Here is a 19440-nt window from a genome sequence, read left to right as displayed (position 1 = left end):
AGTACATTGTGCTTGTCTCTGTTAATAGTACTGGCAACGTTGTTTTGGAGTTATTTGTTTCCTCTAATGGAGTGTAAGTTCCTGGAGGGCAGGAAATCCCTGTCTTCTGACAAATTACTGGCCTGTGCCAGTATTTAATAGATCAATAAGTTTTATTCTGTTCCTCAAAACTCTTAGTTCTGTATCTATTTTTATAATATTAATCAACAGCAAGAATTAACACTAAATAATACAGGTTAATCTTTTAATTTCAAGTTCTATATTCAAGGAGATTGCTTACAGTTATATGCAAATGTAACAGCAATGTGGCTTAAATGTTTTTTGACTGATTGCTATGATTGAGTTGGTGGTCTCATTGTGGGTCTCCAGTTTCCAAGTGTTTTATGAAGAAACTAGAGGCCCAGTACACAGGTCCCTCTGCCTGGCATTCAGGGATTGGGCTGAAACTGGCTCTCCGACATCCCTTGACATCCCTTGACATCCCCTGACATCCCCCAAGGGGTCACAGATTGAAAGAGGGCAGTTCTTGGTTAACGCATCCCGGAATCAGAATCCTTCCTCTCTGGTTCCAGGTGCGTCACCTGAAAACCATAGCTGCCAAGTCACCACAGCTCGACTGCTTCTGCATTGAGCGTCTGCCCCTGATAGACAGTGTACACCATAACTACCAGTCAGAGCATCTGCCCCCTCATGGTCATTGCATGTCATAGCTATTGGGTGGTCAGAGATTGTTTAGGCATATATACATACACATACACACTAATAAAAGAGAAATATGCAAATTGACTGTACCTTCATGATGCCCACCTGCCAATCAGGAGTGACTGCAAATTAACCCAACAAAGATGGCAGGTTAGTTTGCATATGCAGGCATTGAGCACCCAGGGGCAGGACACTTGCGTCGTTGCCATGGTGATGACACATGCGTTCCACACTGCCACAGCCACTCTGGGCCTCTGGGCAGCATGGGAAGACAGAAAGGTGCTCCAGGCCAGAGCAAAGGCAGTGCCAACAGCCAAGCAAAGGAAGGCTCATTCTTGCATGAATCTTAGTGCATCGGGCACTAAGTGTATATATATATAATGGACTGAGTGTATATACACTGAGTGTATATATATATAATGGACTTCATACTTAAATCATTTTGTAACATTTATATTAAAGTTACTATATTCAGAAAATGTGCCTATTCATTTTTGTGTGTGGTCTTAACCTCTAAAATGTTGAAAAATAAGGCCAACTGATGCATTTGAAGGCTGGTTAGTTGTATTCCATTCTTTACATGTTAGAGAAACAAAGAGGTGCTAGGCCAAAATAAATAAATAAACCAAAAAAACCTTTTATGGCAGGGGTCCTCAAACTTTTTAAAGTGGGGGCCAGATCACGGTCCCTCAGAGAGCTGGAGGGCCGGACTATATGAACTACTAATTCCTACTGTAACACCTCGGCTGCGCTCACTGCCCAAAAAACCTGGCGGGCCGGATCAGACTCCTCTGCGGGCTGCATGTGGCCCGCGGGCCGTAGTTTGAAGACCCCTGTTTTATGGGGAGGGTTAACTTAATTTCTTAAAATACCTGAAAAAATATATGTAAGAATTTCTAGTAGAAATCTTAAAGGAAATTAAAAGCATACACTTAGTTATTTGGAATATTACCATAGAATTAAAATAAAGTAACATTGGGTAATTTATGTCATATAAATTGTTCATCTGTATAGCATTTTATAGTTTATGAAAAAAAGTGTATTCCATTTGCTTATTATTAAATAATATTTATCAAATCCATACTATATATAATATGCTCAGGGCTTTGCTTTCATTATCTTACATATTCCTCAAAGCTATGAAATGAGCCTTATTTTCTACATTTTACAGAGGAGGAAACTTAAAGTTTAGAGAGGCAGAGTGATTGGTTTAAGGCCACCTACCTACTAATTGGTTTAAGTAGATTCAAACTCAGATTTATTCTGATTCCTAATCTAGTTCTAACTGCTACACTTTATTCTTCCACATTATTTAAACTAGTTATAAAAATTTGTTCAAGAAATGCTTGTTGTGGACTCAATGTCCATACCCTCTGAGTTAATGAATTAGTCCTGTTTTCTATCCTGAATGTGCTTTCAGTTTAGGGACCTTGCTGTTCTAAGTTTGGTTCAGAGACGACCAGCAGCAGCAACATTTGGGAGTTTGATAGAAGTGCAGAACCCCAAGCCCTCGCCCAGGTACAGGATCAGAATCTGATTTAACAACCTGATTTAACCCCCAGCTGATTGGTGTGCACTTCCAAGTTTGATCAGCACTAGTCCAGAGACTTAGAATAACTTGATCCAGGTCACCATGGTGGGGTCAGAGAGGCATCCACATCATCTGATTCTAACAAGAGCATCTTTAGGCTGTACCAGATTTGTTTTTCTGCTTCACATAGCATGTGGATGATACTAAGTGAAAACCTTGACATTCATTCAAAATGTTTAATATTGCATTTTAAAAGATGGTTTTGGGGTATAATATTTTCTGATTTTAATGGAATTGGATATTAAATACAATAGCAACCATTTATATGAGGTCAAGTAATCATAGATTTCATTTGGCTGTTTTAGTTTTCTATTGCATTTTATTTTTTAAATGAGATTACGTCAGGTGAACATGGGAAAAGACTAATTCTTTTATGGCCCATTGTTGTTTTTTAAAGGATGCTTATGAAGTTTAGAAGTGAAAACTGTTCCTCACCCTCTGCCCCATCCTTTCTCAGTTTCCCTAATGCCTCTTTCTTAACACTGGATTTGTTATTTTTTTAGATGTGAAGTTATGTTCTATGACTGGATTTCTCTTTCTTTACATGGCGCCCTTATGGACTAGCAGGGTCTGTGCTTTAAATATCTCCTAACAGTCCAAAATTTAACCTGATATACACACTCATGTATTAACAAACATGCTTTTTTAAATTTCACATAGGAAGCACTATTCTGTTTTGCATGCACTGACACTAACATAATAGATGTTGTTAAACAGCTCCTAACTTTAAATCACTTCCTAGGTGAATGCAATAACTAATTTTGAGGATGGAAAGTGAATTCCAATAAGTTCATACACAGGCTTTTCTATTATTCTAATACTAAGTAGAAATCTAAATATCTATAGTTCATGTTTTTGTAAATACTATAATTTTAAACTGAGCATGACTTTGTTTTGAGTTTTAATTTTTTTTTCTGAAATATAGAGGTGTTAATTTATATCAAATGGTTAACCCGAACATTTTATAATGTAATCAAATGCTTTCATTTGATAGTACGTACAGATTTGTCCTAAATTCTAGAAATTAACTTAAAAATAATGAATTCAATAGCTATGAAGATGAGATAGAGCAATTTTATTACATCACTTACCCAAACTCAGTCATATGCCTCTATTGTCCTTACCTTCCTTCTGAAAAATGACCTTGCTTCTCTTAGAAAAGCCTCTTTCCTTTGAGCCTAAGGAATAATTAACAGAATATAAAAAGCTTCCTTGTTGAAGTAAGAGCTTCAAACATGAAAAGATATTACAGCAAGTAAGTACATACTTTTTAAAAAGTTGAAAATAAGATTTACTTTCCACCCATAATATTATTAATCATTTCAGTTATCTTAGCATTTAGATTTAGTAATAAACATTTGCTTCTACAAGAGCAGTTGATATTAATATCAATTAAAGATTGTTCAGAAGTTTAAAAATGCATTTTATTTTTCAGCAAAGATGTCAAGGAAGTTAAGCTTGCCTACTGACCTAAAGCCTGACTTAGGTAAGTAAAATAAATAAAAATCCATAGTAGTTAAACTCCCTTTAATGGGAAGACAAGAAAATCAGAAAATTTTAAATTACCATAAATTATATTTTCATCAGAAAACAAGTTTAAAATGACTAAGATATTAAAGAATTAGTGGCCTTTAAAAACCATCAGTAAATTATGAAAGATAATTATGAAATCAAGTAAAATAGAATAATACATTTCCTTAGCCCTCTCATATCTAAACAAAATTTAGTATAAGATTAAGATTTGTGCAATTTCACATTTCTAATAAAAGTTGTTACATCACATTTAACCATCTGAAAACTTAATTTAAATTCTACAGTTTCTAAATTTGATAAGAATTTAATATTTTCAAAATAAATTATAAGTTTTTTGTATTATATTAACTCATATGAAGAACTTTTTGTTGATAATAAGGTGGGAAATTTATCTTTTTCTAGAGCACTTTCTGTGCAGCTAGTTCATTAAGAAAGCAGAGTGAATATACACACATATTCCTTTTGCTTTATATGCCACTTAAAAACAGCTCCCTGATTTCACACAATAGGAACAAATGAGATTTCAATAAAGATAAAAATAAGATTTTTATGTAATAAATATAAAGCACGGTTTCTTTTCAAACACATTTTTTAATTTTAGAAATTTGTATGGCCTTTAATTGAATAAGTATGAGTGTATAAGGTTGACCTCACCCATCTTTGTCTTGGAAATAACTAGGCTTTTCTTCTTTGAATTTGCTCACCAATCTTACCTTCTCACTGTTCTCTAGATTCCTTGACTGTCTTTTTATGCATAATACAAACGTAGGTATTGCTCAGGTTTACATACTAATTTAATATCTTCAAATCCTAGTCTTACATCAGTTACACTGATAGGAAGTATGTGATTATGAGTGAGTGGGCATAGATTTTCTGCTGTTGTTAGTAAAGGGTTCCATGCCTGAACATGGGAAAAATAATTTAGTAGAAACCTGTAGTATCACTGATGTTTAGGGAAACATGAATTAATCTGAGAATGTATGCTAACATATGTTTTGAGAAGGGCACAGTTCCCTTTACTATAAAAATGAAGGATGTAATTTGAACCCAATTGTACCTGAGGCTTATAATATACTTTTTTTTTTTTCAACAAGAGGATCTAGAGTTTTCATCAGACTCTCAAAGAGGTCCATGATTTCAATAACATGAAATACCACTAGTTAAAAGATCTTTTAGTTTCTTAAAAACTGAGAAAAGACATATGCAAATACTTTTAAATTAGTAAAAGTATCATAATCCTTTTTGGAACATAGTTATAACTTATGTAAATAAGTTAATCTAAGCGTTTACTCCATGCTTTTGTAAGTTATCTTTAGTTTGTTTTAGATTGTGTGCCCATATATTTAAATTCCCTAAGCCAATTATAATTATGATTGATATATACCTTGAAACAGTCTCCATGTTGTCTAAGTAATTTCTCTTCAAGTCATTGTGCTGCTGAACTATTTTTTTTATAGATTCTTAGCTGGTAATTGTTTATATTAGCTGGGAAGTCATTGGGGGGAAAAGCTATAATTGATAGGTTCAGGCTGACAGGTATTGCTGAAGCAGCCAAGGCTGTTTGACTGTCCTTCAGCTCTGGAAGCTTCTGTGAGTAGAATCCACTTTGGCTTATGGGGAAATTGTGGAACACTACACTTTCACTATAGCCTCATCACTCCAGATTTCCTGGCCCATAAATCAGGAGCCATGCGTGATATTGTTAGACTTCTGATGTCACTTTTCAAATGTCAGCCACAGGAGGCAAAACATCAAATTGTTATATATCTTAATGTGAATTAGGAATTAGTTTTTGTCCTAATTTTTACTCTGAACAAATTTACTTCTTGGCATTGTGTTTTGATTTGGGAATATAGATTTTTTTTTCTTTTGCATTAAGCTCTTTGTGGGGATGAGAGGGTGTATATACAAGTAATGTTCTGGGCATCTGGAGAAACAGGAGAGAAACAATTTTATGACATGGTTGTTATCAGCTAGCTCTGGGTCAAGGCCTTAAAGACAAATTTTATCTGAGTTTAGGTCTGTCATCAAGGTGTTGTGTGTGTGTGTGTGTGTGTGTGTGTGTGTAAAGACTGAACTTTAATGCTCAATATTAACTAAAATCTTCCACTTTTATGCTGTGACTTGGTGATATGACTAACCCATATCTATCTGGAGTGGTGTAATAGAAATTTTTGGACATGGGCACAAATCCGAACTCTTCCATTAAATAGCTTTGTCATGCTGGGCAAGTCATTTAACCTGTCTGAACCTCTGTTTTATTATTTGTTAAATTGTGATGATAATACTTTAAAGGGTTGTTATGTGGATTCAATAAAATATAAAAGTGCTGTATAGCACCTGGTAGCATTTAGCACCTGGTAGCCTTCTTTACTGGTAGTTATTTTCATTTCTACTCTTGTTACTAAAACTTAAATTTCTATTCCCTGTGTTTATCTTGCCTAATTTCTAAAATTCAAGCCACAAAGACTCACAACATGTAACTTAATAGCAGTCAGAAGATGTTGTAATTCATGAACTGCTAGAAATTCTTGTATCCAAACAGTTCGAGGCAGACTAAATAAGCAGTCTAATTCTGTAAGTTCAAAGTTGATCCTTATTCACTTTGTTTTCCCATTTGATCTAGCCTTAGGCATTCCTTTGGTAATTTAATTTTTAAAGAGAAGTCATAATACATGTGAATTTGTAGTTTATGAAATTTATATGGTTAAATTAGTTTATTAATTAAAACTACAGATTAATATTTGGATTATAGATTGTTGCAAATAATCTATGTAACTTTAATAAATATCAGTTTTCACATAGCTTAATTTACATTGAAATTTATATTATCAAATTTTCTTGTATGATTGATTTCCAGTTTTATCACTAGATCACAACTGAAAATATATGTTCATTCATTTTGTATGTATATTTTAATTAAAGCAACAAATTAAACATTTTTATTGCAAAATAAATTTAAATTTTCTGTTATCAAAATAACTTTGGAAACTATTAAGAGTTAACATTTGAATCAATATTATATTACAAATTCCCAATGAGCTATTTATGGAAAGTTGTTTCTACTGTGTCATAATCTGTAACAGTAATTATAATCTCAGGCAAAAGAAAGACATTTTTAGAAACTATATTTAGAAATGTCCTGTACTGTTATCATAACTAGTAGTTTTTTTATTTCATAAAATACAACTTAGAAGACCAACTTTTTTTTTTTTTCCATGACGTGATGAAGTCATTTATTTCATGATAGCATTGAAAGCATGTGATTTTAGGAATGGTTTATTATATGTAAGTACTACTAGAAATTTTAATACATCCCAATGTGCGGCAGAAATGCATTGGTTTACATACTTTCAACTATAGATATGTGTTCAGCAAGCATTTATTATTTTCATATGCAAGATATCCATATGTCACAACCCTTACTTACATCAAGAAACTATGGTTACTTTAGAGTGAGGCCTAAGACAAGTCAGAAGTAACTACAGAAAAATGTACTATTAGTGCCATAGAAGAGATAAATAGATACAGAGATTCAGAAGAAAAACTGTGTGGTTTTAAGAATCAGGATAAACTTCATGAAGATTACATTACCTGAGAAGGAGAATAAGCACAATCTTGAAAGGTAAAGAAATGGTGAGGCAAGGACACAGTCACAAGCAAAAGTGTAAACGTAAGTGCAGTGTGTTTGAAGAACACTGAATGGCTCGATTTGTTTCCCACAATAAACTGAAGCAGGGCAGCATTGGAAGATAGGACTGGGAAGGTAGGTTGAAGGTATTTTGTAGAGAGTCTTAAAAACTTGAATAAAATTATAAACGTGATCAGTAAAGAGGAACCACTGAAGATTTTAAAAATAGAAATGATAGAATTGCAACTGTACATTAATATCATTTAATTGGATTGTATTGGAACAGTGATGGTGCAGTGGGATTACTTAGAAATTGTGCAGTAGTCTATATGAGTGATAATGAAGGCCTGAACTTCTGGTAACAAGAGTTGATTGGTTATAAAAAGAGTAAAAGCAACATTGAAATAAAAACAACATAGATGTTAGCAAACCATGGAATATAGGTAGAGTGAAAGGAAAGAACCAAAATTGCAACTCATTTAAGTATTGTTCTGGTGTGTCGTTAATATAAATAATACTATTAGAAGAATTTAGAGCTTTAGGGAAGTGTTATGTTTTAATTTTGCCTAGTGAGACAGAAAAAATTCCCATAAACATTTCAAAATGCATTTCCTAGAGATAAGAGGCCAGGGCTTAAGACAGTCTTGAGTCTAGCCACAAAGAAGAAGGTGGCTAAAGTCAAGAGAGAGTGTATTAGTATAATTTACAAGTATCCCTATAATTACAGACATCTGGGAATGGAATATACTTGATACTAGTTACACATTGTGATGAAAAAATGCCTTAGATGAGTGTGGGGTACATTTAAAATGGAATTCAAGAAAAATTAAAGTTAAATTTTATGTGTAAAGGCTTTCATAGGGACAGCTTTGGGGGAAAATGCATCATATAATAAATTTGAAAGTAGAATCAGGGTACTTCTAAATCCATTTTTAAATGTAGAAAATTAAAAATACTGCCCTAGCCAGTTTGGTTCAGTGGATAGAGTGTCTGTCTGTGGACTGAAGAGTCCCAGGTTCAATTCTGGTCAAGGGCACATGCCAGGGTTCAGGCTTGTTCCCCAATGGGGAGCGTGCAGGAGGCAGCCAATCAACGATTCTCAATGAAGTATAGGGTTTGTCCATTTGCCATTTTATATTTGAGCAAATGAAAAAAATTAACATAAAAGTAAATAGGTTTTTTTTCCAGTTGAAATATCAAAATTAAATGTGTTGTCTTTTTGCAGATTAACTATTTAGCCAAATTTATACCCCCAAAATGATATTTTATAATTTGAGCACTCTCACATTTCAAATCACTTTAGATGTGAAAGATAACTCCTTCAGCCGGTCCCGGAGTTCAAGCGTAACCAGCATTGATAAAGAATCTCGAGAAGCCATATCTGCTCTCCATTTTTGTGAAACTTTTACTCGAAAGGCGGATTCGTCTCCTTCCCCCTGCTTATGGGTTGGTACCACACTGGGGACAGTGCTTGTCATTGCACTGAACCTCCCCCCAGGAGGAGAGCAAAGACTGCTTCAGCCAGTAATTGTGTCTCCCAGTGGTAAGTCTGCTCCAGTGCTGCCCTGGTATTGAACTAAGTTTGGTTTACTATCTATAATAGATGCATTTGTTTTTCATTTTTGAATGAATCTAATAATTCTAAAATATAAATTAAATGGGTATAGTTACATTATAGTTTTAAGCTTTTAATAAAGGAATACATGGAATAAGATTGAAGACTATCATTTAATACTACAGCTGTTCAGGTTTTGCACTTTTTAAACTCTATGATCAAGTCTAAAATTATTTCTAGCTAAGAAAATGGGGAGCCCGGCCAGGTGTGGTTCAGTGTTTGAGTATCAACCCAGCAACCAAGAGGTCACCAGTGTGATTCCTGGTCAGGGCACATGCCCGGGTTTTGGGCTCCATCCCCTATGGGTGGGGGTGGGCATGATGTTTGCTCTCTGTCCTGCTCTCCCTTCCTCTCTGAAAAGAAAATTGGGAAGAGGGACTTATTCTGATACATTCCAGAATACTTCAAAATACATGTTCTATAAGCAAAAGGTTGTTACATATTTAGGAGAAAAACATTTAAAAATGAAGTTTTAAAGTAGATTATTTTTCTTCTTTAAAGTAGGGAAATGTGACTTAGTAGCTCTCACACTCATTGGTAGTATATTTGCCAAGTATGAGAGAAGACATAGGTCCAGACATCCCAACATTTATCTGTTTGGTGGCACTTATCTGTTTGGGGCATGTAATATTGATATCTTTTCCAGATTCAAATATCTTAATTTCGGATCCAATTTCAGTTTACTATCTATAACAATAAAAGCATAATATGCTAATTAGACCGGATGTCCTTCCTTCAGGACAAAGCCGCAGTGGGCGGGAGCCGAGGCAGAGGCACCCAGAGGTCCCTGACAGCGGCAGTGAGAAGAGCCTGGGGAGGGGCACAAATTTCGTGCATCAGGCTTCTAGTATAGTCTATATATGTTTAGCATCTATTATGTATCAGTGTTGGAATAAACATATTTACTGTACTGATTGAAATACTTGTTATTTACTAAAATTATGTATTTTAGGTACTGTATTGAGGTTAAAGGGAGGGATCCTGAGAATGGCATTCCTGGACACCACAGGCTGCTTAGTGCCACCTGCTTATGAATCCTGGAGAGAACACAACGTTCCTGAAGAAAAAGATGAAAAGGAGAAATTGAAAAAAAAGCGGCCAGTCTCTGTATCCCCTTCCTCCTCTCAGGAAATTAATGAAAACCAGTATGCAGTGATTTGTTCTGAAAAGCAAGCAAAAGTAATCGCACTGCCAACTCAGAACTGTGCTTATAAGCAAAACATTACAGAGACCTCGTTTGTTCTTCGGGGAGATATTGTGGCATTGAGTAACAGTATCTGCCTTGCCTGCTTCTGTGCCAATGGACATATTATGACTTTTAGGTGAGAGTTTTATAATACTATAAAACATAGTATTATAGAATGATAGTCAGTTTGAAAGAAATTATTTTATTTATTTTCAGTCTTATAAACTGATAATTTAATTCCATTCAGTTAATAGTGATCAAGTATATGAAGACGAGAAATCAGTTTTATCTCCCATTCAAGTGCAATAAGTCATAAGGTTTATAGGGTCCCTGCCACTTTTCCCTTTTATAATACTTTGTTTAAAACTAAAACCTACCTTGTTTATTATTAACAAGTTTTTAATTTTTTTCTCAAGTTTGCCAAGTTTAAGACCTCTGTTGGATGTGTATTACTTGCCCCTTACCAATATGCGGATAGCCAGAACGTTCTGCTTCACCAACAATGGACAAGCATTATATCTTGTTTCACCTACAGAAATCCAGAGACTCACTTACAGCCAAGAGACCTGTGAAAATCTTCAAGTAAGTAACAAAAATATTACTATAGTTTCTTCCAGGGTGAAATATTCTCTAAGGGCCTTTATAATATACTTTACACTTACAGGAATGTACATATGAGTCTGTGTGGAACATCCAAAGCCTTTATCAAGACTTTCAGAGCACAAGTGATAAGTGTCTTCATCAGGCTCTCAATATAAGAGGGACTTCATCTCATTGACCCATATTTTTTCTCTGCTGTGATGGCAAAGATATATATGAAATGTTACATACATTTTATATCTACTGTCTACATAGAATAAATAGCTATTATACACATGCACCAAAAAAAAGTTCTTTTTAAAGAGGTATTGCTAATGTGAAAATAATTCTGTTTTAGAGCAAATTGTGTCATCCCTTCTCTGTAGTTGCAAGGATGTGAAAAATAAGGTTTGATAGTTTTCCTCTGAATTTTTTTGCTGATGTATAGGGTGTCCCCCAAAAACTACATACACACTTTGAATAATTATAAAGTCACTGTTTATTAAAATACATTTCATTTTCAAAATGTAATAGAAACCAGCTATTAAAGTGTGTATACATTTTTTGGGACACCCTCTATTTGTGATAGACTACATATAAATTCTTTAAATATAAAACCATGTCTTTTTCAATTATTTAAGTTCCTGTATGCTTGCTTATATATTATAAATCATTATTTTAGCTCCAGCATTTAAAATCAAATTGCTCTTGAAATATTGAGCTACAATATTAATTGATATTTGGTATTTAGGAAAAAATTATCCTGAAATTTTTTGCAATTAATTAGCCCTATTTTACTTGTTAGTAAATTGGAATTTGTAGCTTATTTTTAGAACATGAGCTTTAGAGTGAAGAAAATTGAATATAAGTCCCAGCCTTGCTAATTACTGAATTATGTGACCTTAGACAAGTAATTTATTAGCTCTGAGCTTCTACATCTTTAAAATTAGGATAAAAATAATACCTATCTGCACAGCAAAAGAAGCTGCCAACAAAACTATAATTATTCAAAGTGTGTATGTAGTTTTTGGGGGACACCCTATACATCAGCAAAAAAATTCAGAGGAAAACTATCAAATGGGAGATGATATGTACAAACAACAGCTCCTACAAAGAGTTAATGTCCAAACTAGAGAACTCCTACAACTAAATACCAAACAATCCAATTAAAAATGTGCAGAGGACCTGAATGGACACTTCTCCCCAAAAGAAATACAAATGTTCAACAGATATACATATTTTAAAAAATGCTCAACTTCACTAGCTATTAGGGAAATGCAAATCAAAACTACAATGAGATACCACCTCACACCTGTTAGAGTGGCTGTTATCAACAAGACAAGTAAGTGTTGGAGAAGTTGTGGAGAAAAGGAAACTCTTGTTCATTGTTTGTGGGAATGTAAACTGGTATAGCCACTGTGGAAAACAGTTTGGTGGTTCCTCAGAAAATTAGGATTAGAGTTACCATATAACCCATTAATCCCTCTTCTAGGTATTTACCGGAAAACTTAAAAACACTTATTCACAAAGATATATGCACCCCTAAATTCATTGCAGCATTATTCAAGGTGGCCAACACATGAGCACAACCAAAGTGTCCTTCTATAGGCAATTGGATAAAGAAGATGTGGTGCATATATACTGTGGAATAGTACTCAATCATAAGGAAAGATGAAATGCTTCCACTTGCCACAGTATGGATCAACCTTGATAATATTATGCTAAGTGAAATAAGTCAGAAAAAGCTAAATATCATATGATTTCACTCAGTAACTCTAAAAAAAAAAAAATTAACACTTTAGCTCCAGCAATAATAATGTAATACTACAGTACAGCAGGACTGGTACTGGGAACCAATATTGTGTTTGTGTTTTTTCTCTTCATTGCAATCCCACAGTCTCACTATACTTTTATTTTGCTTCTGGAGTGCTGGAAACCAATCATTGTCTCACTAATAGAAAAAGGCTGTTCAACCTTGAAGCTCTGAAAGGTCAGAGCCAACCACACCCTATCTAATTGAGACAATAGTAACTGAGGCAACTTCTCCATCTTGTAGTCATGTAAATCCTTACTCATATGATAATCCACTTATTACCCGCCTAAGGGCTATGGGAGTTTCCCAAAGCTGCTTAAGGGTAATGGGTGTATCCCATAGCAGCCTCAATAAAAGGGATGGCAAGGCCAGAGCCTAGAGAGTCTTCCCACTAGAGGTCGACTCCCGCTTGGCCCCCCCCATTTGTCCCAAATTAACTCTTTTCTAGTCTCTCTCTTCATTTTAGTGTGTGGCCTCCTCCAGAAACCGGACCCTGAGTGGGCCCTAATCATGCAGGTCCTGTTAAGGGTTTCCACAGGAGCTTTTCAAAGCTGCCTCATAAATAATGTTGTTACTACCCTTCTCTTTCTTACAGACACTCCCCTTCCTCTCTGTGTTATCTACAAAGTTAGTAACATTTCTTGTCTCTGGCCTTTGCCATTTATGTCCTTAGAACATTGATAGTAATTCCAGCAACTGACCATATAGGAAGCTTTCCCATCCTCCAGCCATGTTTCTGAAATTCCATATGTGGGGGCATAATTCTCTTCCTAGTATATGTTTATAAAAAATAAGTTGGTGTATCTTTCTAAATTACTTATTTTCTGACTGCTGAAGAGTAGTAATTCCAAAACTGCATTTCATCATCATTACACTAGGCTTTTAACTTGTAAGTCACTTTTCTTTTTTCTAATGGAAGAGAAACTAAGTATTCAGATACCAGTTCTTAACTATAAAAGATATGTGAAAATTTTGTCAAAGGTTGGAATCTTCTAGTTTAAGCAGGAATATTATCTTTGCTTGAAATATAAGTAAACTAGCCAAAATAGCAAGTCAGTCTTAGTCAATTTTGTTTTAATAACTTACGGTTTGACTAAGTTGGTGTGTATTGGGTCTTATCATTTGAAATGTGCTCTTTTTAAAAAAAATACTGGCAGATATTGTTATACTTTAAATTAAAAAGATTACAGTGATAGTTTCGTGAAATGTAGTTTAGTTTCCCTGAAACTTTAACAATTACAATTTGTTTGGATTTTAAAGGAAATGTTGGGTGAACTCTTCACTCCTGTAGAAACACCTGAAGCACCAAACAGGGGATTCTTTAAAGGCTTATTTGGAGGTGGTGCACAGTCTCTTGATAGAGAAGAACTATGTAAGTTGATTTATTTAATTTGGGTAATATATCTTAAAGCATAAACATTCAAGCCAAATTTTTTACACATGTATATATTCACCTTTTCCATCTTTGTCACAATAATTAATATTTATGTTTTAGCAGTATACCTGAAATTATTTTCTGTTGCTCTAACCTAAACCAGGAACTATTTTACTCAGGAAACCAAAATCAGAATAGCTTCTGGTAGCTAAAATGAGTATTCACAACTTGATATGAATAATTTAGAAAGTATTCTTATTAAATGAGATCATTATTATTTTAATTCTATAATTGACTTTGATGGCCTTAATTTTGAAAAGGTTTTAACTTAAACATTTATTATCTTAGAAAATCCCCAGAACTATTCTTCTTACACTAGAAGGTTATTTAAAACTAGAGGCCCAGTGCATGAAATTCATGCATGGGAGGGGAGGAAAGGATATCCCTTAGCCCAGTCTGCACCCTCTCCAATCTGGGACCTCTTGAGGGATGTTTCTCTGACTGCCCGTTTGGGCCCTCTCACAACCCAGGACTGCTGGCTCCCAACTGCTCACCTGCCTGCCTTCCTGATTTCCCCTAACCACTTCTGCCTGATCACCCCCTAACCGCTCCCCTGCCAGCCTGATTGATACCTAACTGTTCCCCTGCCAAAATTGTTTGCCCCTACTTGCCGTTCCCTGCAGGCCTGGTCACCCCTAACTGCCATCCCTTGTAGACCTGGTCTCCCCCAACTGCTCTCCCCTGCAGGCCTGGGTCCCCCCCCAACTGACCTTCCCTGCAAGCCCGGTCACCCCCAACGTCCCTCCTCTGCCAGCCTGGTCACCCCTAAATGCCCTCTTCTGCTAGCCTGATCACTCCCAACTGCCCTCCCCTGCTGGCCATCTTGTGGTGCACATGGGGGCAGGATCTTTGACCACATGGGGGCAGCCATCTTGAGTGATGGTCAATCTACATATTACTCTTTTATTATATAGGATAGAAGCCTAGTGCATGGGGGGGTGGGCAGCCTGGGCAAGGGGCCTGTGGTGGTTTGCAGGCTGGTCACATGGCAACACAAGTGGAGGCCCTGGTATCTGGGATTTATTTATTTTTTCTACAATTGAAACTTTGTACCCTGGAGCAGAGCCAAGCCTTTCGCTCCCTCCATGGCAGCAGCCATTTCTGTTGAAATTTATCTTCTGTAATTGAAACTTTGTAGCCTGGCATGGAGGCCTAGGCTGCCTGGGCTGTAGAAGCTTGGCTTCCTTCATTGCTGGGGGCAACCCTAGCCTCTTGCTCTTCCAGCTCTGTGGCTGCCACCATTTCTGTTGGAATTTATTTACCTTCTATAATTGAAACTTTGTAGCCTTGAGTGGAGGCCTGGGCCGGCAAGGGCAGGCAGAAAGCTTGGCTTCCTCCATTGCCAGGGAAACCCAAGACTCCCTCCTGCTCTCTGTGGCCACAGCCATTTTGGTTGGGTTTATTTGCATATTTGCTTCTGATTGGCTGGTGGATGTGGCTTGTTGGTGTAGCAGAGGTATGGTCAATTTGCATATTACTCTTTTAGTAGATAGGCTAGCAAGATCTGGTTCATTTACTGCCTTCCACATAATAGGGAACAAATTAGAAATTGGTCCTTGAGTGAACTAATGAATCAAATTTTTTATCATACCTTTTAAGTAGTAGGAATTATCCTCAAATTTTATTTTTTATTCTCTTTTTTTTCCTAAAATATTTTATAATTTTGCTTTTGTTTTTAATTTGAAAGTCTGTAAGATTAGATGCAAGTAAATAGCAGTGCAGTGCAATTTTACATTTAAAAACTTACCAGATGAATGAGGATTAGTCCATTTTAAATTCATTTTAGTCAAAATCGGTTTGGCTCAGTGGATAGAGCATCGACCTGCAGACTGAGAGTTCCTAGGTTCAATTCCGGTCAAGGGCATATACCGTGGTTGTGGGCATATCCCCAGGAGGGGATGTATAAGAGGCAGCTGATCAATGATTTTCTCTCATCAATGTTTCTAACTCTCTATCCCTCTCTCTTCCTGTCTATAAAAAAATCAATAAAATATTTTTTAAAAATAAATAAAAATTAATTAATTAAAAAAAAAAAGAGGAAGACTGTACTTCACGTCATTTAGGATTGCTAATCTACCTAATCAAAGAGTAACATGCTAATTGACCGTACCTTCTTGACACCCACCAGCCAATCAGGAGTAAGTATGCAAATTAACCCGACAAAGATAAAGGGTTAATTGTATGGGCGGGCGCTGAGCGTCATGGTGATGATGCAGGTGTTCTGCACCACACCAGCCACTCCAGGCCTCTGGGAAGTGAAAGACCAAAATAAATGGAAAGAGACATCATATTTTTATAGTAGAAGATTCGTTATATGACATCAGTTCTCCCAAAACTGATGTATGGATATATACATATATGCACATATATATGTATGTGTATGTGTATATATACATATGCACATATATATGTGTGTGTGTGTATATATTTAGACACACACATGCACATTTTCCCCCAAAAAAATAAAGTTTTGTAGATTATTCTAAATTTTACATGGGAATTCTAATTTTACTTCTATTTAACATTGTACTAGAGACTTTAGCCAGAACATTAGGCAAGAAAAAGAAATAAGGGGAAATGGTGAATAACATAGATTGATGAACAAAAACAGACCCAGAGATAAGGAGCCATGGGTCAGACTGTTGGACCCATGGCGATAAAAGGGAGAGATCAACCAAAGGACTTATGTGCACACATATGAGCCTAACTAGCGGTCAAGGACAATGGGGGGCCCCCCTCCGGGAGGGGAGGATTGGAATGGGAGGTTGAGGACTAATATGTGATACTTTAATCAATAAAGAAATTTAGAAAAAAAGAAAAGCCATGAAGACTTCAGTACAAGAAGTAAAATTATATTCACAAATGAAACGTTCTTGCATATAGAAACTCATCAGGAATACACGCACAAAAAATTATATTTAATACACAAGTTTAGCAAGATTGCAGGATACAGATCAACATAATAAATTGCATTTGTATATGCTAGCAGTGAACAAACCAAAAACTAAATTAAGAAGAAAAAAAATTTTTTTTAATATATTTTATTGATTTTTTACAGAGAGGAAGGGAGATGGATAGAGAGCTAGAAACATCGATGAAAGAGAAACATTGACCAGCTGCCTCTTGCACACCCCCTGCCAGGGATGTGCCCGCAACCAACGTACATGCCCTTGACCGGAATCGAACCTGGGACCTTTCAGTCCGCAGACCGACGCTCTACCACTGAGCCAAACCGGTTTCAGCAAGAAGAAAATTTTTAATAGCATCAGAAGATAAACCTGGCCATGATGGCTCAGTTGGTTGGACATAGTTAGTCCCATGCACTGAAAAATTGCCAGTTTGATTCCCAGACAGGGCATATGCCCGGGTTGCAGGCTTAATCCCCAGTAGGGGGCTTGCAGGAGATAGCCCATCAGTGATTCTCATCATTGATGTTTCTATCTCTCTCTACCTCTTCCTTCCTCTCTGAAATCAATAATACACACACACACACATATATATAACAAATAACAAAGCTGGACCCCAATCTCATACCATACACAAAAATTAACTCAAAATGGATCAAAGACTTTATGTAAAGTGTTAAAACTATAAAACTCTTAGAAGTATAAATCTTTGTAACCTTAGATTAGGTGATGGTTTCTCAGATACGACACCTTAATCATAGCAAATGAAATAAAAAAATAAATTGGATTTCATAAAAATTAAAAGCCTAAGAACACTATTAAAAAAGTAAAAAACAAACACAGAATGTGGTAAAATGTTTGCAAATCATATATCTGATATATGTGATAAGAATCTACTATACAAAATATATAAGGAACTCTTACAACTCAACAATAAAGAGACAAATATGTAGCTTATTTTTAAGTGTACAAAGGGTTTGAATAGATATTTTTCTAAAGAAAATATAGAGATGGCCAGTATACACATGAAAAGATGTAAACAACAATGAACTGTCACTTCACACTTACTAGGGTAGTTATAATAAAAAAGACATACAATAATGAGTGGTCTTAAGAATGCTGAAAAGTAGAAACCCTCATACATTGCCAGTGAAAATGTAAAATGCTATAAACTGAAAAATTCTGGTATTTCCTCAAAAAGTTAAAGTTATCAAGTGACCCAAAATTACACTCCTAGATATGTACCCAAGAGAATTGAAAATACATGTCCACACAAAATCTTGTGGGAATGTTCATATTAGCATTATTTATAATAGCTGAAAACTATTCAAAATGCCCATCAACTGATGAATAGATAACCAAAATGTCATCAGTTCATACAAAGGAATATTATTCTATCACTAGAGGCCCAATGCATGAAGATTCATGCAAGAATGGGCCTTCCTTCCCTTGGCTGACAGCACCACCTCGCTCAGGCCTAGAGCTGCCTTCCCACTCTGCCCAGAGGCCCCAAGCGGCTGGGGCGGTGCGGAACACCGGCGTCATCACCCCCAGCCACTTGGCACCAGTATGTGCAAATTAACCTGCCAGCTTTGTTGGGTTAATTTGCATACTCACTCTTGATTGGCTGGTGGGCATTGTGAAGGTACCATCAATTTGCATCTTTCACTTTTATTAGTATAGATTTAAAAGGATGAAGTACTGATACATGCCATAGCATGCTTGAAGCTTGACAACATTTTTTTTAGTGAAAGAGACCAGACCTAAAAGACTACATATTGTATGAATTCATTCATATGAAGTATTCAGAATATGAAAATATGTAGAGAATTGATTACCAAGGGCTAAGAAGGGAGGAAAATGGACATTGGTTTCTGATAAAAGTTGGGATGGGTCTTTTTGTTTTGTTTTTAGTAGTGATGAAAATACTCAAGAATAGATAGTAATGATGATTGAAAAGCCTTTAGAATTAACTAAAAGGAACATTTTTTTTATGGTATGTGAATTATATTGCTAAAGAAAGAAATGTATGCTGAGGGAATAGGGACTATGACATCAGATTTTACAGAATTTAAGACTTGCAGTAATCTAGGTAGGTAGAGGCTGGCTAATGAAGGAAAACGAAGCAATGAATGTCTGAAATCTTTTTAAGGGAAAAGTTAATCTATTTGGTAAGTGACAATATAAATAGAGAGGAAGAAAGGGATGTAATATATCTATATTTTGGAGCCGAAAATAGAATACTGAATAAATTCTTTATTTTTCTTTTTTTTCTTCTAAGCCCTTAAGCATAGTATTTTAAGCATGGAGTAAATAAAATAAATTAAATCTGTATATTTAAAACTATGTATTTGAATTTAGATATCTTTAATTTATATTCAGTTTTTTTCACACTTAATAGTAATTTTTACTGTTATTTAAATTGGTGTCAGCATACCCATTATTCATT

At 35.5% G+C, this 19440-nt stretch overlaps 1 protein-coding gene across 4 annotated transcripts in view; it reads left to right on the top strand.

Annotated features, from left to right (window-relative positions):
- The window catches only part of STXBP5 (syntaxin binding protein 5), a 125448-nt gene that overhangs the window by 97792 nt on the left and 8216 nt on the right, over window positions 1-19440 (top strand). For 3 of the 4 annotated variants that reach the window (XM_084889291.1, XM_084889292.1, XM_084889293.1), the window contains 5 exons: window positions 3729-3779; window positions 8761-9000; window positions 10025-10394; window positions 10675-10840; window positions 13911-14022. In XM_084889291.1, coding sequence (XP_084745417.1) covers window positions 3729-3779; window positions 8761-9000; window positions 10025-10394; window positions 10675-10840; window positions 13911-14022 — 939 coding nt within the window. The remainder of the gene's footprint in view (window positions 1-3728; window positions 3780-8760; window positions 9001-10024; window positions 10395-10674; window positions 10841-13910; window positions 14023-19440) is intronic. The other variant, XM_084889294.1, reaches the window with a different exon arrangement.

This window comes from Pipistrellus hanaki (assembly GCF_964339955.1).
Source record: "Pipistrellus hanaki genome assembly, chromosome: 7".
In the NCBI taxonomy this organism is placed as follows: domain Eukaryota; kingdom Metazoa; phylum Chordata; class Mammalia; order Chiroptera; family Vespertilionidae; genus Pipistrellus; species Pipistrellus hanaki.
The sequence above is the reverse complement of the archived record's forward strand: the minus strand, read 5'-3'. Positions and strand labels throughout refer to the sequence as shown.